This window comes from Phyllobates terribilis, unplaced genomic scaffold, assembly GCF_046119375.1.
Source record: "Phyllobates terribilis strain yellow unplaced genomic scaffold, ASM4611937v1 Scaffold_7__3_contigs__length_470593459, whole genome shotgun sequence".
Lineage (NCBI taxonomy): Eukaryota > Metazoa > Chordata > Amphibia > Anura > Dendrobatidae > Phyllobates > Phyllobates terribilis.
The window spans coordinates 201,638,100-201,663,854 of record NW_027362767.1 but is presented as its reverse complement, the minus strand read 5'-3'; the positions used below and the strand labels follow the sequence as shown (position 1 = coordinate 201,663,854).

Sequence of the window (25,755 nt, the reverse complement as noted above, 5' to 3'; positions counted from 1 at the left end):
GCGGAGGTCTCCTCTCACGGGTCATCTCCTTAGCGCGTTCCAGGAAACGGATGTCAATCCAGGTAGCTAATGACACAAGGTCGTCCAGGGAGGGAGGTATGTCACGACCGGCTAGTTCATCCTTAATCCATCCAGAAAGGCTCTCCCAAAAGGTGGACACCAGGGCCTCATTGTTCCAGGCAAGTTCAGATGCGAGGGTTCGGAAACGTATGGCATACTGGCCCACAGTGAGACTCCCTTGGCGGAGTCAGAGAAGTGAGGAGGCAGTAGATGATTTTCGTCCGGGCTCATCGAACACCTTCCGGAAAGCCGCGAGGAAAGCCTGAAGATCGGACACCAGAGGATCCCCTCTCTCCCACAGAGGGTTAAGCCACGCCAATGCCTCTCCAGTGAGGTGAGACATGATGGACGCCACCTTGGCCCAGTCGGAGGTGAACTGGTGTGCTAGGAGTTTAAAGTGCAACGTGCACTGATTTCTGAACCCCGACATAGGACACCATCAAAACGTGGAGGCCCAGAGAGCCGGGGTCCAAAGCCGGGTACCACAGCACCACTGGGTTGAGGTGCCACTGGAGCGGGTGCCGCTCGGTTAGAAGCGGACACAGTCAGGGTGGACAGCGCGTCCAATCGGGAGTTGACTGTCCGCAGATAGGACAGAATAGTATCCTGTTGGGATCTCTGGCAAGAGACCTCTTGGTACAAGTCTGAGAGAGAAGGAGCCTGGGAGCCACCGGGCTCCATGGCCTGTGCAAACTGTTACAGATCCGGGTAGTGGAACCTCTGTGCTGGGATGCAAGGAGGGACCAGAGGGGCATAACTAAGTGCCTACTCGGACCGACCCTGGTCGCACGGCGGCTTAGTCGACTTCGAGAACCAAGGAGGGACTGGCAGGTAGACCAGGTGCCACTCTGGGACCGACTTTGTGTGAGAGCAGGCGACTCCCACGGGTCATATGGCTGAAGCTGACAGGTACAGAGGATGAGCATTGCAGGTAGCCAGATGGGTGATTCAGGTAGGCAAGCAGGCGGACATGGTAGGTAACCTGACAGGTGATCCGGGTAGACAGGCAGGCGGGCACGGCTGACAGACAGGCTGGCGGGCACGGCTGACAGACAGGCTGGTGGGCACGGCAGATAGACAGGCTGGCGGGCATGGCTGATAGACAGGCTGGCGGGCACGGCCGATAAGACAGGCTGGCGGGCATGGCTAACAGACAGGCTGGCGGGCACTGGAACCTGAGGGCTGAGGAGAGTGTTAGCACACAAACAACAACATTGCACAGGCACCTCCATTTTGGAGGAGGTGCTTTATATAGGAGTGGTCCTCCGGCCATTGGCCGGGGACTCTTTAGGACAGCGTGTGCGGCCCCTTCAAGAGGGAGGGAGCGCGCGCGTGCCCTAAGCACAGTGCCCGGGAAGCTGCGTGCAGTGCGCGCAGCAGCAGCAGGGGAGCTGGAGGACGCCGGACCGGGACCGCGACTGTGAGGGGAACGGCGTTTCTGCCCTGCAGGAGGCAGAGACGCCGACGCTACTGTAGGGCATTGAGTTGGTAGATCATTTTTCACTTTCACACATTGGTGGGGCATTAAGTTGGTCAGGCATTGTTTTCTTCTACACATTGGTAGGGCATTGAATTGTTAGAGCATTGTTCACTTTCACACATTGGTAGGTAGGGCATTGAGTTGGTTGGGCATTGTTCACTTTCATACATTGGTGGTGCACTAATTTGGTCAGGCATTGTTTTATTCTACACATTGGTAGGGCATTGAGTTGTTAGAGCACTGTTCACTTTCACACATTGGTAGGGCATTAAGTTGGTCAGTCTTTGTTTTCTTCAACACATATGGTAGGGCATTGAGTTGGTTGGGCATTGTTTACGTTCACACATTGGTAGGGCACTGAGTTGTTAGGACATTGTTTACTTTAACATATATCACAAATTTAATTAAACTGTACTAATACTATCATCTATGTGAGGACACCAAGATTTTGTGGTTTAAACTTGGGAAAAATCACAAAAATAAAATGGGTTTCGCATCCTGCTGTGCCTGTTTTTTTTCACCAAAAACGCTGGACAAACAGATAGCAGCAGTTTTTGCTGCTTTTTTGCACTTAGTCATTGCTTTCTATGGGTGAAAAAATGCTGCAAAACCTCTAAAAGAATTGACATACTACAGTTTTCAAAAACGCTGCAGTTTTCCAATTCAGTCAGGAAGAAAAAAACAAGCGCGTGCATGAGATTTCTGATATCTCATAGCTTTTGCTGGTACTATAAAAAGCAGCTTTTAATTTGCATTTAAAAACGCAGCAAAAGCACAACGTGTGAACATAGACTAATGTAGAAACAGAGGTTGTGATTCCATTGATGCATTACTTACTGGGCTGCTTGCTGCAGTTTTGATAAAATGCATTTAATTTATTAAGAGAATCATGCCACTTAATGAATTTTCTATATCTTTTAATTGTCATGCGCTTCCAGGAGAAATGTACCCTAGTCAGGGACTGGAGTAAATTACAGCCCTTTAGTGGCATAACTTTTCATGAATTTGACTTGTGGGGGTAGCCATGCCCCTCTCCGCCTATGCTATGACCATATTGGACTAGCTGGCCCAGACTTGCGTGTAAACGCTAAAAGTCACAATATTTTTGCTCAACGTCCAAGTCCACTATAATTCAACTTAATTAATGATATGCAAGATGGGATTAATATTGTTTGCTTTTGTAGATGAGACCACACTACTGTACGTAGTAGAGTCTACAGTTCCTATATGTTCTGTGTATAGCACTCATTTGTTTGTCCAGTATAGGGCTAAGTATCACATGCTTTCATACACTGACAATCTGATGAGGAATCTAACTTTTGGACTTAAAGGGATTGCAAGATGTCTCCGTCCTTACCGGGGTACAGATTCACAATATTGATAGGATGATCTTTATGGCTCCGTTGTGTAAGGATATTCCCATGAAACTGAACAGGAATAATTTCCTTTCTTCCTATGCTCAGTAGATGCCATCGTACTTTTCTCTCCAAAGCCAGAACCAGACCAGGCATCGAGTCACCAACAAATCCATTGATAGCTATAATAAGAAAATGCCATTAAGAAATGTGATAATTTAGGTTTTCCATTTTATCAACATCAATTTTTTTAAAAAAACACAGGAAATCACAAGTAGAGTTATTCGGTATTCTGTTTTAGCCAGTTTTCTGCCTGAATTTTTATAGGACAAAACAGTCTAAAATATAGATATGTGTCTAAATCTTCATTGTCTTAAAAGGGGTAATTATCGAAGCAAATTATCGAAGCATTACTCCAAGCAAATTTTAATAATTAGCAAAATGGACCTACTATGGTGACAAAAGCAAGTTTGTAAAGGAGTGAGAAGATGGCTGAGCTGAAGACATCGCTATTCTCCTTTTTGATATGATGATATGCTACATTAATGTGTTCTAGTGCATGTTGGTGCCTGACATAACTGTTGCTAACCACCTGCCTGTTGTGCCGGGCGCAGATCTCTGCCGGCACAGAGCAGTCGTGGACCACTCCTGCCGGCGATTCAGTGGCTTCTCTTCCCTCTGCTCCGTTGATGGGGCTGATTGACATCCGTCTCCCCACTGCCTAATTGCAGTGATCTGGCTGTCAACCGTCGACAGAGCAGTCCGGAAGAAGAAGAGCTGCCCTGTCGATGTAGAGCAGCTGAATAACAAGCAGGAGCAGTGGGTGACCGCTCTGAGCCGCTGCCTGGTAGAACAGGCAGGTAGTGGCCTCTGTTAGCAACTACATACCTGCTTGCCTGTTAGTTTTTAGGCCCATAGTAAAAAAATATAATAGTCCTGGACATCCCCTTTAACAGTTAGCAAGTCTTTGTGGGAGTTTCAGAAGCACAAATGAGTTGAAAGTAAGTTCCAGGCAGTTGGAGACAGAGAGCTGTGAGAGAAGGAGAGTGAAGTCAGTCACAGGTATTGTGACAGAATAGGCTGCAATTTGGGTGTGTGCAAAAGGAATACGAAAGTGACACAGGCAGGAAGCCAGTAACTGCATTGGATCATGGCAGTTCGGGTCCAGAGACAGTAGGCAAGTCTGGGTGCCTGAAGAGTCTGGACGAGAGACAGAAAGGAGAGCTCAGTTTACGGGGTTCAGAGCTGAAAGTGCGAAGGTATAGCCATGGGTTAGTGGGGACCCTGAGACGGCACAAACAAAGTTTTTGGGGCAGAATCTATGTGTAAGCCAGATCTGGAAGCATTAGTGAAGAAATACTGGGCTTGTCAGGCTGCGGCACAGGTAACATCTGGAAGTGAGCTATGGTTGGCAGGAAAGAAAGCTACAAAATGGGGGGCCTTGTTCAAGTATGCTGTATCACGGTAACGTATCTCACTAGATTTTTATCACCACCTGCAACCGCAAAGTGTGTAACTGTGTAATACAAAACATGTAAAGATTAAGCTTTGTACCGGCTACCTATTGTATATAAGTTCCATCAGGAAACTAGAGAGACTCTTTACTTGCTTATACTGGGTTCCTGTACCATCCGGTAAGGTGAAGCCTAAACCGAAAACATCTACAGCAGTTACAACCACACACCCAGAGGAACCCATGTCACTGGTGTTTGGCTTCATGACAGAACATCTTGTCCTAGGCCACCCGTGTAGTCCGACACACAGGAAATAACAACATAGCTGGGTTAGTCACAGGGCTCTACGTGACACTATCCTGAAGAAGGCATACCACAGCCTTTTGTTTTACTCCAAGTGTTTTTGTACATTTACATATCAGTTAAAGATTGGGAATCATTAATAAGATGAGGAATGCTACAAAAACAGTAGACGACAGATAATGTCATTACATATATTTGATCACCACTCATTGTGTTTCAGGTAGCTTAAACTGAATACATGCAGTAAATGATGATGATGATGATGTATGACTTATAGACAGCATGGCACATGTACTACTGAATAACTTACCATGAAAGTTGTGCTCTGGCCTAAAATCCTTAGAAGCATTTTCCATGTTACATGCTGCAGAGCAGGAAGCCGTTATTTTAGAAGTGCATGTCGCAGAGCAATGTTGCTGCCAATTGTCTTTGAAATACCAGCTCTCAGACTCAGAAATGTCCATAAATACAAGTGAGAAGTCCTTCATTGATAGCTGAAGAACATTAGACTTCTTTAAGACTTTAGGTCGACAGATAAGCAGAGGTCCGAAGAGTCCGGAATGGAAGTCTTTGTACTTTGTAAGAAGGAAAGAAGATTAACTAGTTAATAAAACTTAATTAATTTGCTCGTGTTTTATTGGTATGACATGTACAAAATACATAGTTACAGTGAAGGAAATAAGTATTTGATCCCTTGGTGTTTTTGTAAGTTTGCCCACTGACAAAGACATGAACAGTCTATAATTTTAATGGTAGGTTAATTTTAACATTGAGAGATAGAATATCCAAAAAAAATAAAGAAAATTACATTGTATAAATTGGATACATTTATTTGCATTTTGCAGTGAGAAATAAGTATTTGATCCCCTACAAACCATTATGAGTTCTGGCTCCTACAGACCAGGTAGACGCTCCTAATCAACTCGTTACCTGCATTAAAGACAGCTCTCTTACATAGTCACCTGTATAAAAGACTCTTGTCCACAGACTCCATTAATCAGTCAGACTCTAACCTCTGCAACACGGGCAAGACCAAAGAGCTTTCTGAGGATGTCAGGGACAAGATCCTAGACCTGCACAAAGCTGGAATGGGCTATAAAGCCGTAAGTAAGACTCTGGGTGAGAAGGAGACAACTGTTGGTGCAATAGTAAGAAAATGGAAGAAATACAAAATGACTGTCAATCGACATTGATCTGGGGCACCATGCAAAATCTCACCTTGTGGGGTATCCTTGATCATGAGGAAGGTGAGAGATCAGCCTAAAACTACACGGGGGGAACTTGTTAATGATCTCAAGGCAGCTGGGACCACAGTCACCAAGAAAACCATTGGTAACACATTACACCTTAAAGGTTTAAAATCCTGCAGTGCCCGCAAGGTCCTCCTGCTCAGGAAGGCACATGTGCAGGCCTGTCTGAAGTTTGCCAATGAACACCTGGATGATTCTGTGAGTTATTGGGAGAAGGTGCTGTGGTCACATGAGACAAAAATTGAGCTCTTTGGCATTAACTCGACGTGTTTGGAGGAAGAGAAATGCTGCCTATGACCCAAAGAACACCATCCCCACTGTCAAGCATGGAGGTGGAAACATTATGTTTTTGGGGGTGTTTCTCTGCTAAGGGCACAGGACTAATTCACCGCATCAATGGGAGAATGGATGGAGCTATGTACTGTAAAATCCTGAGTGACAACCTCCTTCCCTCCGCCAGGACATTAAAAATGGTTCGCAGCTGAGTCTTCCAGCAAGACAATGACTCAAAACATACAGCCAAGGCAACAAAGGAGTGGCTCAAAAAGAAGCACAGTAAGGTCATGGAGTGGCCTAGCCAGTCTCCAGACCTTAATCCAATAGAAAACTTATGGAGGGAGTTGAAGCTCAGAGTTGCCAAGCGACAGCCTCAAAATCTTAATGATTTAGAGATGATCGGCAAAGAGGAGTGGACCAAAATTCCTCCTGACATGTGAGCAACCCTCATCATCAACTGCAAAAAACGTCTGACTGCTGTGCTTGCCAACAAGGGTTTTGCCACCAAGTATTAAGCGTTGTTTGTGACGCGCCTCCTGGGCCGTGGGGTACTCGGTGCCGGGCTGGTCGTTGCTAGGGGGGATGTCACAGTGGCGGTAACCCAGTCCGTGACCCAGGGTGGTCAATCAAAAGGGGAATATTTATAGGGGATTTATGGTTTTTATATACAGTTCGTGACGCCACCTGTGGTATGCGGCTATGTGGAGCCGCCGCTGCGGTACAGATCCTCTGGAGCTGTTGTTGATGCAGCCGAGTTGGTTTAGCTCTCCACAGGTAGAGCTTAGCTGCAGGGCAGTGTAGATGTTGTAGATCAGTGGCTCTTAACGGGGTTCTATTGAACCCTAGGGGTTCGGTGAGTCGGTCTCAGGGGTTCGGTGGAGCCTCCGCCCCGGAGGTCAAGACACACCCGACTCATTAAGTAAATTTGTGATGACACGCCCCGCTTGGCCATCACTTGCTGCAGATGATCACGTTACATTAATTGGCCAATCAGTGCTGCGGGGAATTTAGTGTGCTCAGTAGTCACCGTGTGACTGTCGTAGTCGTACGTTGTGTGGTTTCTTTCTTAATATTTTAATCCATACTAACTATGTCGAGCAAAAAAAGAAAGTGGTCGGACGAATATGTACAACATGGATTCACATGTATCACAGAACGTGATGGGAGTCAGCGTCCTATCTGCATGATTTGCAATGCCAAGTTGAGCAACTCTAGTCTCGCACCGGCAAAACTGAAGGAACGCTTCTTGAAGCTGCATGGAGATGGGGAATACAAGAACACAACGCTTGCTGAATTCAAGGTGAAAAGAGCCAGATTCGATGAAAGGGCCACTCTGCCTGTTCTTGGATTTGTACCCGTGAACAAACCGATCCTCACCGCATCGTACGAAGTTGCTTACCTGATCGCAAAGCAGGGCAAGCCGCACACCATCGGTGAAACACTCATAAAACCAGCAGCGTTAAAGATGGCGAATCTGATACTCGGAACAGCGGCCGAAGGTAAATTATCCCAAATTCCTCTTTCAAATGACACCATCAGTGACAGAATAGAGTGCATGAGTAAAGATATCTTGGCTCAAGTAGTCGCAGATCTAATTTCACGTCCGGCAAAATTCAGCCTTCAACTCGACGAGACCACAGACGTTTCTAATCTAAGCCAGCTTGCTGTTTTCGTGCGCTATGTGAAAGACAACATGATAAAAGAAGAGTTTTTATTTTGTAAGCCTCTTACAACAACAACTAAGGCAGCCGATGTGAAGAAGCTTGTGGATGACTTCCTCAGAGACAACAATCTTTCATGGGATATGGTTTCTGCAGTTTGTACGGACGGAGCTCCAGTCATGCTGTGAAGAAAGTCTGGTTTTGGTGCGCTAGTAAAAGCCGATGCACCACAAATCATTGTTACGCATTGTATTCTGCACAGGCATGCATTGGCAACAAAAACCTTGCCTTCAAAAATGGCAGAAGTATTAAAAACTGTAGTGGAATGTGTGAACTATGTGCGAAATAGTGCTCTGAGGCACCGCATCTTCAGTGAGCTGTGTAAAGAAATAGGCTCTGAATTCGAGGTACTCCTGTACTCCTCCTCCATTCTAATGTTCGGTGGTTATCCCGGGGACAGGTGCTGAATCGTGTTTTTGCCATGTGTGTGGAATTAGCCCTGTTTTTGCAAGAGCACCAACATTGTCATGCAGATTGCTTCAAAAATCCTGAGTTCATTCTCATTTTAGCGTACATGGCTGATATATTTGCAGCTCTAAATCATCTCAATCAGCAGATGCAGGGTGGTGGAGTCAACATCATGGAAGCAGAAGAAAACCTGAAGGCTTTTAAAAAAAAACTACCGTTATGGAAACGACGAACAGAGAACAATAACTTTGCAAACTTTCCCCTTCTGGACGACTGTGTAAGTAAGATCGAAGATGTGTCTGGAATCGGAGACATTTCTGTATCCATGGAACTGAAGCAAACAATTGCCATGCACTTAGACGAGCTTGAAAAGTCTCTCGACAGATATTTCCCTACAAGAGAGTCATATCCAGCATGGGTGAGACAGCCGTTCACGTTTGCTGTTGAGACAGCAAATGGCAATTATGAATACCTCGACGAAATCATTGAAATTCAGCAGAGCCAGGTTCAACAGCAACTCTTCAGAACAACAACACTCTCGACGTTTTGGTGTCGACAGTTGGAAAAGTACCCAATTATTGCTAAGAAAGCCCTGGAATTTTTTATACCATTTGTTACAACATATCTCTGCGAACAATCCTTTTCGAGGATGCTGGACATAAAAACAAAGAAAAGGAACAGACTTTGCTGTGAAAATGACATGAGAGTAGCACTTGCCAAGGTGAAGCCACGCATATCTGAACTGGTCTCTCAAAAACAGCAGCAGAAGTCACACTGATTTGCAGGTATGTAATTTGTTGTGAGTTCATGCACTGTGTTGGTATTGTTCTTTGATCAAGGTGATGTTCATGCACGGTTCATTTTGTGTACCAGTAAAAAAACATATAGCTATGTCTTGAATTTGGAAAAAAATCATGTTTGATTTATCACTAAAGAAGGATTCGGTGAATGTGCATTTGAAACTGGTGGGTTCGGTACCTCAAACAAGGTTAAGAACCACTGCTGTAGATGTTATAGGTGGTGCTGGGCGTTGTAGTGCAGGGGTGATGGCGCAGCAGTAATTCACAGAGACAAATGGGGTGCAGTCCTCAGAGTTTACTCACAGTTGTTAAGTTCCTCAGGTTGCACTGTACAGGTTACAGCCTCCCACGTCACGCTGCGTTCACCAGGCAGGGGTTCAGCAATCCCTCAGGTAATTCCAGAGCACTTAACGGGACCCCAGTCTATGTGCCTTCCTCAGTCGTCTTCCTGCGCTGGTTCTCACCCTCCTGCCCTGCGCCTCACAATCAGTGTCCCAATCCGGTAGGGTCTTGTCGGGCAACCTGCAGTCCCCTGGACCCTCTGTGGCCACCTTTTCAGCAATGTAATTGTGGCTGTGGCAACTGCACCCTAAAAGTACAGAAGCCTCCGGTTTCTAGCTGAGCCTTGTAGTTCTCCACGAGTTTAGGGGCCGGTCCCCTCTGCGGCTTGATCCTTCCACACCTGGTAGATTCGGGCGTACGGGTGGCCTCCAGCACTGCCCGTACCCCTAGGATCCCCTCGTTCCTCCTGGAGCCTTCCTTCCTGCTCCTCTCCTCTCCTCAGTCTTGGGCCTCTTACTAGGCCCACTCTGGAGCAGTGCTCGTGCAGAGTCCCTGCTCCCCTCACTTTCCTCCTCCAACTGACCACACTCCCTCAAGATGGCTTCCCATTTTATACAACTCCTTCACAAGTGCTCCCCTAATCTGCTTCCTCCACCCACACCCACTACATGGTTCCCCCTCACTTGGTTCCCCTCCACTCCAGCCAGGGACCAGGGACTGTGCTCTCCCTTAGGAGCAATCTCACCCTGCCCTACTGAAGTGGATGTGTTGGATGCAGGTGTTAGGGTCCCGGACAGCACTTCCTCCTTACCTGAGAGTGGGATACCACACCTCTGGGTGAGATGCAGTAACTCTGTGGCGACCGAACCCTCAGGGGCGCCACATTTGCCAGAGGGATCAAATACTTATTTCTCACTGCAAAATGCAAATAAATGTATCTAATTTATACAATGTGATTTTCTCGATTTTTTTTGGATATTCTATCTCTCAATGTTAAAATTAACCTACCCTTAAAATTATAGACTGTTCATGTCTTTGTCAGTGGGCAAACTTACAAAAACAGCAAGAGATCAAATACTTATTTCCTTCACTGTACATACAGGTGCTTCTCACAAAATTAGAATATAATCAAAAAGTTAATTTATTTCAGTTCTTGAATACAAAAGTGAAATTCATATATTATATAAAGTCATTACACACAGAGTGATCTATTATATAGAGTCATTACACACAGAGGGATCTATTTCACGTATTTATTTCTGTTAATGTTGATGATTGTGACTTACAGCCAATGAAAACACAAAACTCATTATCTCAGTAAATTAGAATACTTTATAACAACAGCTTGAAAAAATTTTTTAAAATCCAAAATGTCCTACTGAAATGTATGTTCAGTAAATGCCCTCAATACTTGGTCTGGGCTCTTTTTGCATCAATTACTGCATCAATGCAGCAATGTGGCATGGAGGGATCAGCCCGTGGCACTGCTGAGGTGTTATGGAAGCCCAGGTGGCTTTGATAGCAGCCTTCAGCTCGTCTGCATTGTGGGGTCTGGGGTCTCTCATCTTCATCTTGACAATACCCCATAGATTCTCTATAATAGATTCTCTATGGGGCTAAGGTCAGGCGAGTTTGCTGCCAATCAAGCACAGTGATACTGTTGTGTGTAAACCAGGTATTGGTACTTTTGGCAGTGTGGACAGGGGCCAAGTCCTGCTGGACAATGACATTTCCATCTCCAAAAAGCTTGTCGGCAGAGGGAAGCATGAAGTGCTCTAAAATGTCCTGGTAGACGGCGGCGCTGACTTTGGTCTTGATAAAACACAGTGGACCTCCACCAGCAGATGACATGGCTCCCCAAACCATCACTGATTGTGGAGACTTCACACTAGACCTCCAGCAGCTTGGATTGTGTCCTCTCCACTCTTCCTCTCGACTCTGGGACCTTCATTTCCTAATGAAATGCAAAATTTACTTTCATCTGAAAACAACACCTTGGAGCACTGAGAACAGTCCAGGTCTTCTTCTCCTTGGCCCAGGTAAGACGCTTCTGGCGTTGTCTATTGGTCATGAGTGGCTTGACACAAGGATGCGACACTTGTAGCCCATGTCCTGGATACGTCTGTGTGTGGTGGCTCTTGAAGCAATGACTCCAGCAGCAGTCCACTCCTTGTGAATCTCCCCCAAATTTTTGAATGGCCTTTTCTTAGCAATCCTTTCAAGGCTGCTGTTATCCCGGTTGCTTGTGCACCTTTTTCTACCACACTTTTTCCTTCCACTCAACTTTCCATTAATATGCTTGGATACAGCACTCTGTGAACAGTCAGCTTCTTTAGCAATGACCTTTTGTGGCTTACCCTCCTTGTGGAGTGTGACAATGACTGCCTTCTGGACATCTGTCAGCAGTCAGCAGTCTTCCCCTTGATTGTGGAGCCTACTGAAACAGACTAAGGGACCTATTTAAATGCATAGGAAGCCTTTTTTGTTTTTTTGTTAATTATTCTAATTTACTGAAATAATGACTCCTGTGTTTTCATTGGCTGTAAGCCATAATCATCAACATTAACAGAAATAAACACGTGAAATAGATCACTCTGTTTGTAATGACTCTATATAATATAGGAGTTTCACTTTTTGTATTGAAGAACTGAAATTAACTTTTTGATGATATACTAATTTTGTGAGAAGCACCTGTATATGTCAAGTTCATGTGAATGGGACAATGCTGCAATAACTTTGACCACCACTACAAAAAGTGCTGTACAGGGGGCTGCAGTGTTTGCATGGGTCCCCTTCAAGCAGATGACCGGCAGCAGTTCTGAAAGTCGGGTCCCACCGTTCTAATATTAATGGCCTATACTAAACATAGAACTTTAGATACAGACTGTTTTGCCAAAAATTGAATCCTGCAACAAAATTATATGCATAGCGACGCCATATCTCTTTCTCTCATAAGGGCTTTTTATAGATTTGTTAATCGTGTTCCCCCTTAATTGTCTCTTCTCAAGACTAAATAAATGTAGTTCTTTTCATTTTTCCTCATAATGAAGGTCCCCCTTGCTCCTTATCAGTTTTGTGGCTCTCCTGTGTACCTTCTCTATCTCCAGGACATCCTTTCTATGTACTGGTGCCCAGAACTGACTTACATATTCCAGATGGGGTCCGCTAACGCTTTGTAAAGTGGTAGCATTCTGTTCTTCTCCCGCGAGTTCATGCCTCTTCCAGCCCCTTCCTGCATTAATCTGGTTTTCACTTTCCTGACCAGGCTAAATTTTTCAATCTGCTATGCGTCACTTTATATGGTAATAACTCTGGAGCTTCAATGTATCCCAGTGAATCTAAAAAAGGTTTTTTCATGACATATTTTACTTTATGATAGTGGTAAATTTTTGTTTAGGAACATTTGCAAGTTTCAGACTTTGAATTTTTATGCCCTTAAAACAAATATACAACACAAAACAGTTAATAATTAACTTTTACCACATCAACTTAACGTCAGCATCATTTTTTTCTGTTAGAATGTAAAAGGGTTAAACGTTTAGCTGCAATTTTTCATTATTTTCATCAAATTTTACAAAAACGTTTTTTAGGGGCAACTTCACTTTTGAAGCAACTTCAAACAAGACATCATTTAAAAAAACTGGACCCCTCGAGTTATTTAAAAGCACATTTAGGAAGTTTGATAACTCTTCAGGTCGTTCTGTGGAATTAATGCAAAGTTGAAGGGAAAAAATGTAAAAATGAAAAAATTTTTTAACTAAAATGTTGATTTAGCCCACATTTTTCATTTTCACAAGGTGTAAAAGGTGAAATTGGATTCCACAATTTGTTGTGGTTGGAAACTACTGTTTGGGCACACAACAGGGTGCCGAAGGGAAGGGGCGCTATGTAACTTTTGCAGTGCAATTACTGCTGGAATAGATTGCCGGCACCATATTGCATTTGAAAAGCCCCAATGGTGCTTAAAAAGTCTAAACCCCCCCAACACAAGGGATCCCACTTTGGATACTATGTCACCCAAGGAAATCTTCTAGCTTGAACTTCGAGCAGCATGACACAGGCGCAGACTCTCTTCATGCAGTCATCTGGGTTTTACTTAGCACAATTTTACCTATATATATCCATCATGAGCACGGTTTACTAGTTTGTGCTCCTTGATGGATATATCCAACATGCTGACAGCTTCTGTACCAGTGCAATCAGCTGCAGGAGCACGACTAATATACACAGCCTCCTGCTTTAACTGCTAGGATCAGTGTCCTCACCAATCCCTGAAGTTTAATGGTTCCTATAGTAACAGAGGCTAATGAGGAGTTTGACAGAGGGAGAGCGCTCCCTCTGTCATCTCTTTGTCACCCCCCTGGGGCTATCACAGGGTGCTGATAGGTTGCTTTGTTATTGTTATACTAACAGGATAAGTAGTGCAGTGTCTTACTTATGTGAACAATAGATATTGTAAAGTGTTGTAAGTGTTTAAAACACTAAATAAAAAAAACACTGTCCAAAACCTAGTTTTCCTAGTAAAAAAAATGTTTAGAAAATTACACAACCTTTAGTATTGACTGCAATTTGGGCCAGCTCCGAATTGATAGTTGACTGAGAATGTGAAAAAGTATGGCTAGTTGACAATTGATGTAATTAATACTCTTATTCCTCTTTTTAAGATGGCTTTATGATTATTTATTTTATTGTTTAACCCTTATTTATTTTCCCCTCTTCCAACTAAGACTTTGGGTACTAATTGACTGAATGATCTCCAATAAGTATCCCGAAATTATGACATAGACCAAACTTTTGTTTACCCAGTCTGCGTACTGGACAAAATTGTTATCAATTTAATGTGTTGGATTTGTTGATGTTATTATCATGAAAAATTTGCAATAAAAATTATATATATATATATATATATATATATACAGTACAGACCAAAAGTTTGGACACACCTTCTCATTTAAAGATTTTTCTGTATTTTAATGAGTTTGAAAATTGTACATTCACACTGAAGGCATCAAAACTATGAATTAACACATGTGGAATTATATACTTAACAAAAAAGTGTGAAACAACTGAAAATATGTCTTATATTCTAGGTTCTTCAAAGTAGCCACCTTTTGCTTTGATGACGGCTTTGCACACTCTTGGCATTCTCTTGATGAGCTTCAAGAGGTAGTCACCGGAAATGGTCTTCCAACAATCTTGAAGGAGTTCCCAGAGATGCTTAGCACTTGTTGGCCCTTTTGCCTTCACTCTGCGGTCCAGCTCACCCCAAACCATCTCGATTGGGTTCAGGTCTGGTAACTGTGGAGGCCAGGTTATCTGGCGTAGCACCCCATCACTCTCTTCCTTGGTCAAATAGCCCTTACACAGCCTGGAGGTGTGTTTGGGGTCATTGTCCTGTTGAAAAATAAATGATGGTCCAACTAAACGCAAACCGGATGGAATAGCATGCCGCTGCAAGATGCTGTGGTAGCCATGCTGGTTCAGTATGCCTTCAATTTTGAATAAATCCCCAACAGTGTCACCAGCAAAGCACCCCCACACCATCACACCTCCTCCTCCATGCTTCACGGTGGGAACCAGGCATGTAGAGTCCATCCGTTCACCTTTTCTGCGTCGCACAAAGACACGGTGGTTGGAACCAAAGATCTCAAATTTGGACTCATCAGACCAAAGCACAGATTTCCACTGGTCTAATGTCCATTCTCTGTGTTCTTTAGCCCAAACAAGTCTCTTCTGCTTGTAGCCTGTCCTTAGCAGTGGTTTCCTAGCAGCTATTTTACCATGAAGGCCTGCTGCACAAAGTCTCCTCTTAACAGTTGTTGCAGAGATGTGTCTGCTGCTAGAACTCTGTGTGGCATTGACCTGGTCTCTAATCTGAGCTGCTGTTAACCTGCGATTTCTGAGGCTGGTGACTTGGACAAACTTATCCTCAAAAGCAGAGGTGACTCTTGGTCTTCCTTTCCTGGGGTGGTCCTCATGTGAGCCAGTTTCTTTGTAGCGCTTGATGGTTTTTGCAACTGCACTTGGGGGACACTTTCAAAGTTTTCTCAATTTTCCGGACTGACTGACCTTCATTTCTTAAAGTAATGATGGCCACTCGTTTTTCTTTACTTAGCTGCTTTTTTCTTGCCATAATACAAATTCTAACAGTCTATTCAGTAGGACTATCAGCTGTGTATCCACCTGACTTCTGCACAACACAACTGATAGTCCCAACCCCATTTATAAGGCAAGAAATCCCACTTATTAAACCTGACAGGGCACACCTGTGAAGTGAAAACCATTTCCGGTGACTACCTCTTTAAGCTCATCAAGAGAATGCCAAGAGTGTGCAAAGCAGTCATCAAAGCAAAAGGTGGCTACTTTGAAGAACCTAGAATATAAGACATATTTTTAGTTGTGTCACACTTTTTTGTTAAGTATATAATTCCACATGTGTTAATTCATAGTTTTGATGCCTTCAGTGTGAATGTACAATTTTCAAAGTCATGAAAATACAGAAAAATCTTTAAATGAGAAGGTGTGTCCAAACTTTTGGTCTGTACTGTATATATATATATATATATATATATATATATATATATATATATATATATATATATATATATATATAGTTTAACCCGTTCACCCCCAAGCCTGTTTTCACGTACATAACCAGGCCAAATTTTACAATTCTGACCACTGTCACTTTATGAGTTAATAACTCTGGAACGCTTCAACGTATCCAACTGATTCTGAGAATGTTTTTTCGTGACATATTGTACTTCATGATCATGGTTAAATTTCTTCGATATCACTTGCGTTTATTTGTGGAAAAAAAATGGAAATTTGGCGAAAATTTGGAAAATTTTGTAATTTTCAAACTTTCAATTTTCATGCCCTTAAATCAGAGAGTTATGTCACACAAAATAGTTAATACATAACATTTCCCACATGTCTACTTTACATTAGCACAAGTTTGGAAACATAAATTTTATTTGTAAGGAAATTCTAAGATTTAAAAGGTGACCAGCGATTTCTCATTTCTTCAACAAAATTTACAAAACCTTATCAAATCTCTGCTCCCACATCTAGTAACCCTGTTTAATTCTTTCCTTGAGGGGGAAGTCCCAGCCAAACAGACTTTAGAAGCTCATATCTCAATAATACACAAAGAAGGTAAAGATCCCACACACTGTGCTAGCTATCGTCCAATTTCGTTATTAAATGCAGACATAAAATTATGGGCAAAAATTCTGGCCAAGAGGCTAGAGGATGTACTTCCATATATAATTAATCAAGATCAGGCGGGATTTGTCAGAGGGAGAGAAGGAAAAGATAATTCTATTAAAATTATACACGCCATCTCTTATTTGCTAGGAGTAGGGGGATTTTGCAGTCCACAGACGCGGAGAAGGCATTTGACAGAGTCAGTTGGCGCTTTTTAGCTTATACTTTAGAAAAATTTGCCTTCCCGCCAGTTTTTGTGAAAGCCATTCTCTCGCTATACTCTACCCCCTCTGCTCGTGTTAGAATTAATGGCACACTGTCAGGGAGTTTCGATATTCAAAATGGGACTCAGCTGGGGTGCCCCCTCTCTCCTTCCCTCTTCATCCTACTTATGGAGGCGCTTGTACTGAAAATCAGACAAGATCCAGATGTCCAGGGTATTAAAATCAAAAATATGAAGTTGTTGGCTGCGGTGTTCACATATGATCTTCTCCTAATGTTATCTAACTCCGTCGTAGCAATCCCCAGACTTCTAATGATATTAGAACAATTTGGGGAAATATCAAACTTCAAAATTAACCTTGAAAAGTCTGAGGCTCTTAACATTTCGACTCCTTTAAGCAACGTAAAATTACTCCAGAGAACTGCACCCTTCAAATGGCCAGAGGTCAGTATCAAATACTTAGGAGTTCAGATTACTAATAATCCCAGCCTTTTATACTATAGGAACTTTATGCCTCTTATTGAGAAAATTAAATCCCTCTTTAGAACATATGATAATCCTTTGTTATCCTGGATAGGTAGAAAAAATGTAGTCAAAGCGTATATCCTCCCCAAAATTATTTATCACATGAATAAGCTCCCTATAAATCTTCCTTTAGCCTTCTTTTCCTCAATAAAGGTCCTATCCTAATACATTTGGAAGTATAAAAAATCTAGACTTCCTCATAAAATCCTAACCCTACCTAATCATAAGGGGAGTATTGGCCTTCCTAGTGTCCTAAACTATTATAAAGCAATCCACTTAAATAGATGGCTCAAATTAGCCAGAGCATCCAAGAGAGGGGATGCCTCAGACATTGATCTTCTACTCCTGGGTAATAATCCACACAAATACATATGGGCAAAGGTTGTTCCCACTTCCGAGGCCATAAGTGATATTACTATTACCACTTCCCTTAAGATTAAGATTAAACGAGACTTAGATAAAGATCTAAAAAAGAGCATACTTCCCTCAGCTCGGGCCCCTATTTCTACCATTCCGTACTTTCTAGACCCAAATTATTCAGATCCCTATCATCTCTGGTCTGATTTGCCGAACTATTCAATCAAACAGTTCCTGACCAATAAAATCCCATTGCTGGATTCATGGCCAGTTAATTCCTCCACGCGCCCCATTAATTTCTTACAACACAAACATGTCACCCACATTCTTTCGATGTTTAAATCTCAATTCCCTGGTGCGGGAGGAGGTTCATGGATGGACATGCTATGTAAACTCTCGTTCTCTTTTCCTAAAGGAATATCGAAGATATATAACCATATGATCCTGCCTCAGTCCTTCCAAAAACCTTCCTTTACATACTCTTGGGAAAAGGAACTTAACATTTATTTGCCGGATGAAGAAGTCGAATCCATTCTTACTAATTCTGCAAGAGAATTCGTACAAAATGTTAACACAGTGGTATAGAATGCCAGAACTTTTATGCCATTATGGATTGTCTGACTCTAATCTTTGCTGGAGATGTAAAGCAGGGGTGGGGAACATGTTCCATATATTTTGGTACTGCCCTAATATTAGAACTTTCTGGGTTAAAATAGAGGAGACGTTGAAAGACCTAGGTTTGATAAGGAGTCCCTTGTCTCCGAAAGAAGTCTTACTATCCTGACCATCTCAAAATTTTAAACCTAAAAAACATGATCTGCTCCCTCTACTGTTCGGGGCGGTGAAATACCTGATCCCTCTGCACTGGTTGCAGGTTACACCCCCCACTCACGTTGAGTGGTTGAATAAGGTTGACATGATTAGGAGGTTGGGGGAGCTCACTAATTGGGAGACTTCCCGGCATTCCCATTTTCTTGAGGTTTGTTTTACCTGGAAACCTACCTGGCCGGTTTAGTGGTTTTGTGGGTTAAAAATAACTACTACTTATTCTGTCATATCTTGAGCACCTCCTTCTCCTTCCCATTACTGTTTATCTCCTACCTCATTCAGATTGTTTATTAATCTTGCCAACGCGCCGCAACACACATAATAATTTTTTATTTATATAGTGCCAACATATTCTGCAACACACATAACTTTGTTTTGGTATGTGATGTCTCTCATACATTATGCTCTCTTGCATTAATTCTTTTCTGATACTTTATTCAGATATTATTCATTTCCCTAGCTTAGGTCTCTTGTTGTCTAGGTATACTAGCTTTAGTTTCGTATTTGTCTTGTTATATATTGTTTCAAGTGCCTTGATTTGTTCCATTGAGATACTATTGTCTTTTTATTGATATTGTTATGATATCTCAATTTCCTTGTCTATAATTCAATATGCTGCACTGATGTCATTTGTTTCTGTTCTATTTACTTAAATAAAGAATGTTTAAAAAAAAAATTACAAAACCATTTTTTTAGGGACCACATCACATTTGAAGTGACTTTGAGGGGTCTATATGGCAGAAAATACTCAAATGTAACACCATTCTAAAAACTGAACCCCTCAAGGTGCTCAAAGCCACTTTCAAGAATTTTATTAACCCTTCAGGTGATTCACATTAATTTTTGGAATGAGGAAGGAAAAAATAAACATTTAACTTTTTTCACAAAAATGTTACTTTAGACCCAATGTCTTTTATTTTTCCAAGGCTAACAGAAAAAATGGACCTCAAAATTTTTTGTACAATTTCTTCTCAGCATGCTGATACCCCATATGTGAAGGAAACCTACTGTTTGGGTGCACAGCAGGGCTTGGAAGAGAAGGAATGCTATTTGACTTTTTGAATGCAAATTTTGCTGGAATAATTAGGCGATGCCATGTCGCGTTTGGAGAGCCCCTGATATATCTACACAGTGGAAGCCCCAGACAAGTGACACCATTTTGGAAACTATACCCCCCAGGGAACTTATCAAGATGTGGGGTGAACACCTTGAACCCCCAGGTACTTCACAGAAGTTTATAACATTAAGCCACGAAAATAAAAAAAAAATATTTTTCCAACAAAAATATTTTCAGCCACAAATTTTGCATTTTCATAAGGGTAACAGGAGAAATTGCCCCATAAAATTGGTTGTGCAATTTCTCCTGAATAGGCCAATACCCAACATGTGAATGAAAACTACTGTTTGGGCACACAGCAGGGCTTGGAAGAGAAGAAGCGCCATTTGACTTTTTTGAATGCAAAATTTGCTGGAATAATTAGTGGAAGCCATGTCGTGTTTGGGGAGCCCCTGATGTGCCTAAACAGAGGAAACCCCCCACAAGTAACACCATTTTGGAAACTATACACCTCAAGGAACTTATCTAGATGTGTGGTGAGCACCTTGAACCCCCAAGTGCTTCACAGAAGTTTATAACGTAGAGCCTTGAAAATAAAAAATATCCAATTTTTCACACAAAAAAAGTTCTTTTAGCCCCAAATATTTTATTTTCAAAGGAGTAACAGGAAAAAGTGAACCCCAAAATTTGTTGTGCGATTTCTCCTGAGCACGCAGATACCTCATATGTGGGGGGAAACTATTGTTTGGGCACACGGCACGGCTCAGAAAGGAAGGAGTGACGTTTTTTGAACGCAGACTTTGATGGAATGGCGTTTGGAGAGCCCCTGTTGTGTCTAAACAGTGGAAAAGACACACAAATGACCCCATTTTGAAACTAGACCCCTCAAGGAATTTATTTATATGTGTAGTGAGCACCTTGAACCCATAGGTGCTTCGCAGAATTTTACAATGTGGATCTGTAAATATGAAAAATATATATTTTTCCCACAAAAATGTTTTAGCCCCACATTGTTTTCATTTTCACAAGGATAGCAGGAGAAAATGGACCACAAAAATTGTTGTGCAATTTTTTCTGTGTACGCCGATACCCCATATGTGGTCAAAAACTACTTTTGTGGCACAGTGCAAAGCTCAGAAAGGAAGAAACACCATATTGGGGTTCAGATTTTGCTGTACTGGTTTGAGGGTGCCATGTCACATTGGCAGAGCCCCAGAGGTGCCAGAACAGCAGACCCCCCCCCCCCACAAAAGACCCCATTTTACAAACTACACCTATCAATGGATCCATCTAGGGGTGCAGTGATCATATTGACACCACAGGTGGGTTACAGAATTTTATACCATTGGGCACTGAAGAAAAAAATAATTTCATTTTTACCACCAAAATTTTGTTTTAGCCCCAGATTTTACATTTTCACACTGGGAAATGAGTAAAAATGGAAAAAATTGCAACCTGCCATTATAGTGACCAGTATGTTGTACTGACCAGTATATTATGCCCAGCTCATGCTTCTGGAGACATGAACCTGATATTAGGCGGGCTCTTATCGCTACAGAAATGCCAAATATGTGGACGCTAACTGCGGTTTAGGCACACATTGGAGCTCAGAAGGGAGCATTTGAATTTGGGAGCGCGGAATTTGCTAAAAAATTTTGGGGTGTCGTGGAGCCATGGCACTTTTCCAGAGCCTTTGTGCTACCAGTAACGTGGAAGCCCTTATATTTACAATAACTGATGACAGACCTGAGTGGGGACTTGCTTTTTTGTGGATTGAGTTGAAGCTTTTATTGTGACTATTTTACATAACATTTTGGATCACATTTATCCTGCGCTTTACGCTGACCATTTATACCGCTGTTTCCATCAAAATCTCTGAGTGACATGATTCAGATGAACCCCCGGGGGATCCATTCATTATAATAAGGCAGCAGAGTTACTCTGGACTCCGTCTGGCATCTCTTCAGTGTTTTCCTTGCACCGCATTTTTATGCATGCCTAAAAAGACGGACACTGCCGGATCACAGGTCAGACAGTGTTCACAGTGCCTCCATCTGCCTCATTACAGGAAATATTCCGCCGGGGTTTCCATCTGAATCACGTATTTTAGAGATTTACACGGAAACCGCGGTGTAAGCGCTCAGCGCAGAGCACAGGATAAATGTGTGCTGAGCCTTACTGCAATCTTTGGGAGGCAGAATGAACAGATGAAGAATTGGTCTTATTTATTTTTTACGCCGTTTCTCGTGCGGAATAAATGATTAGATTACTTTATTCTTCGGGTCGGTGCGATTACAGCGATACCAGAATTATATTGGATTTTTATGATTGGCAGCTGTCGCACACTAAAAGACGCTTTTTATTGCAAAATCTAGTTTTTTGCATCACCATATTTTGAGAGCTATAATTTTTCCATATTTCGGCCGACAGAGTCATGTGACAACTTGTTTTTTTGCGGGACGTGTTGACCTTTCTATTGGTGCCATTTTCGGGCACGTGACATTTTTTGATCGCTGTCTATTTCGATTTTTGGGAGGCAGAATGAACAAAAACCAGCAATTCAGGAATTGTTTTTTTGTGTTTTTTTTATGTCGTTCTGCGTGTGGTAGAATTAATAAGGCAACTTTATTCTTCTGGTCAGTATGGTTACAGCTATACCGCATTTATATAGTTTTTTATGTTTTGTCACTTTTACACAATAAAAACTCTTTTATAGAAAAAATATTTATTTTTGCATCGCTTTATTCTGAAAGCTATAACTTTTTTATTTTTTCGCTAATGCAGCTGTCTGGAGGCTTGTTTTTTTGCAGGACAAGATGATGTTTTCAGAGATACCATTTATATTTACATTTGTCTTTTTGATTGTGTTTTATTCCACTTTTTGTTTGGCGGTTTCATGATAAAGCATAATTTTTTGCCTCATTTTTTATTTTTTACTGTGTTCACTGAAGGGGTTAACTTGTGGGACAGTTTCATTGGTCTAGTCGTTCCGGATGTGGCTATAGCAAATATGTGTACTATTTTTTTCATAAAATTTTTTATTTATGAATACAATATATTTATATTTTTTTATTATTTTGTGATTTTTAAAAAAATATTTTTACAATTTTTTTTTTCATTTTTTTAAACTTTTTTTTACTTTTACACTTTGTCCCACTATGGGACTTTCACTTTTATCACTCTGATCGCTTATAAAGCACAGGGATGCAGGAGTATTCCTATGCCTTATAAACTGTCAGTGCTGCACTGACACACAAAGTTGCTAGATCATGCACTGTGCATGATCTAGCAACTTTGCTAGCTCTGGTGACCCGGATGTTGTCATGATGACATTGGGTCACCATGGCAACGATCAGGACCCCACGATAATGTCGTGGGGTCTACAATCCAAAGGCAGAGGGACTTTCTTCTCTCTGCTTGCGTGATTAATGCTGCGATCGTGGTGCGATCGTGGTGCGGCGTGGGCACCACTACCTCCCACTAAGTCCCAGGTGTCAGCTGTCAGAAACAGCTGACACATGGCAGCGATTGCCCGCGCACAGCCCCCTGTGCGCGGGTGATAGCCATGCCATATATATACGGCATTGGTTGGGAAGTCCTCCCCGACAATGACATATACAGTATATATATACTACAAATGTCAGGAAGGGGTTAATCTATTTTTCGAATTTGAACAACAAAGCAACAATTGCTGTTTTTGCTCATTCCGCCTCACAAAAATGAAATAAAAAGTAATCAAATAGTTGTATTTATCCCAAAATGGTAGCAATGAAAACTACAGTTTGTTATGAGAAAATGTAACCCTCGTAGGCTACTATTAGAGAGAGAAAGATATTTTCCAGCTCCAACGTTAGGGTCCCCATTGATTTCTATGGCGTTCGGGTTCTGGTTCAAATTCGAATACAGTTCTGGTATTCGAACTGAACTTTGGATTAAAATCCAGTTGATCCCCACAAACCCGAACGTCCATGGGTCCGCTCATCCCCAGCCTCGATAACTGAAAAAATGAAAAAGTTATGGCTTTCAGAATACAAAGTCTCACAAAATAAGAAATAAAAAGTTGCACGTAGACAAATAAGCACCAGTGGAAATGACCACTTTTACACTGCTCTGTCTATAGAAAAATAAGAAAACATATTGGTCTTGGAACAGCCCAAAATATGATTTAAGAAAAAATAGATTTTTTAATGTAAAAGTAGTAAACCATAAACAAATATAAAAAATTGGTATTGTCATTATCACATCAATCTGCGAACTCAATAGTGAACAGTGTTTAAAAAAAATCAAGAAAAAAAAGCACAATTTGTTTTCTTTTCTTCATTTCACCTCCCAAAAGGTGTAATAAAGTGATGAAAAAGTCTTATACACCAGAAAATCGTAACGTTAAAAACGACATCTTATCAGAGTGTGACCACAGGGTGATTCGATTTTTCTCGAATGTGGAGAAGATGAAAAATAAATGTTCTCCATCCTCTCCATAAAAACAGATTGTACATGGATGACAAGTACGAAAAAATCGTCCCGCTTTTCCAATTTTTATACAGTTGTGTGAACTTACCCTTACTATGTATAGTGAAAAACCTGTCAATCTAGCTGAACCAGGCGGGGCAGAGGCGGGAGATGCCATCAAGATGACGGTTTGCCCCCATTTATTTAAGACTAAAAAATATTTGGTTATTTACCGGATGAGCATTAGAGGTGTAAAACCAAGTCCTGCATTCCTCTTCAGAATCTGTGGGTCCAAATTGAGAGCTGACTTTTCCGGTGTATGTACGGGTCTGTTGTGGGGGAACGTTCTCCTCTCTCCATGGTACTGCCAGAACATTGGAATAGAAGGAGTATGGACGGGAGGCCATGTTCTTAAATTGTACCTATAAGAGAATGATACCGGCATTAGAGCCCAAGGCTACTGGCAAGTCCATGGCTGACCCACGTGCTAGAATATTTGCTATACATTTTAGTTTTGTCACGAGTTCTTGGCATAAATCAGGGCAAAAACTCTGCAGTCATCAGGAGAAGTCATTGTAGTGGTTTGGGATGGATGGAGAAAAAAAAAAAGAGGGAGCATCTACAATTAGAGAAGATAACCTATAAGCCACTGAACTTGGCACGTTTGTTTTAGTAAATACTTGTATTCCAGAAATGGATGCTGTAAGGTGGCTGCCGGACACATAGTGGATGGGAGATATGTATCACAGAGGTGGATGTCCTCTGTGATGAAAACCTAGAATAATGCTCTAGTACACATAGTACTAAGAGGGTGTGACGAAAAAGCTTCTTATTGTAATCAGGCAGACGTTTAGATTTGTTAAGCTAGGAGAAATACACTATTATCTTTGTGTTGACCTTTGAGTGTATGTGTTTCTTTGGTTGGTCAAGAAGGACAGTGACTCAGTGTTTGGAAACCATGATGTTGGTTAATATGCTAATTGCATATTGTACTAAACCAGCTAGTTTGTTTACAAGAGCAGGGGGATCAGCTCAAACAATGAGACCTGAGTCAGCCCTGCACCTTTACCTCTGACCTGTGACTGATGACCTTAGCCACCTATGTAAATATAAAAGGGGTTTCTATCCTGCTGCAAGGAAAATCATGGAAAAGTAGAGGATCAGAGACACATTCTTCAGCTTGGTAGCATGGCTCGATCCAGAGAGACACAGATTTGGATTCTACATGATTCCGGCCTAAGGGTATATGGCTCTGACTGGAAGGATATGGATCTGCTCCATTGACCATCAGAGAACCCATGGATACATTTGGGGAGACCAGGTTGGGGCGATAAAGTCATCCGGCCCCATGGATATGTTGTTTGGGGTTGCCAGGTGGGACCCTCCGGTCGCCTGGAACCCATGGAGACGTTCGGAGGTGCTAGATTGGGACCAGCCGGTCATCTGGCCCCATGGAAACTCTCGGAGAGGCCAGGGTGGGACCCTCCTGTCTCCTGGCCTTGTACCTTGATGGACTGTCAGCTTCCTAAGCTTGCTGCTACCGTCTCTCTGTTGGGACCCACCAAAAGCGGGGGTCACTGGTTGAGGTAGTTTGCCCTGGAAGTCCCAAAGTCACAGCTGCTCTATTCTCGGCGGGCCAGTGGAAGGGTGAGACTGTGTAATTTTGCACGTATTTGCTGAGACTGCTCTATGTGTTTATTGTCTGTTTGGTGGTTCAA

General features: G+C 42.2%; 1 protein-coding gene across 1 annotated transcript in view; it reads right to left on the bottom strand.

The window, feature by feature from the left end:
- LOC141154162 (coagulation factor VIII-like) overlaps window positions 1-25,755 on the bottom strand; it is a 229,387-nt gene that overhangs the window by 79,662 nt on the left and 123,970 nt on the right. The window contains exons 16-18 of the mRNA XM_073639666.1: window positions 24,271-24,459; window positions 4,963-5,227; window positions 2,898-3,077 (exon numbers count right to left, since the gene is read on the bottom strand). Of these exons, the coding sequence (XP_073495767.1) occupies window positions 2,898-3,077; window positions 4,963-5,227; window positions 24,271-24,459 (634 nt within the window). The remainder of the gene's footprint in view (window positions 1-2,897; window positions 3,078-4,962; window positions 5,228-24,270; window positions 24,460-25,755) is intronic.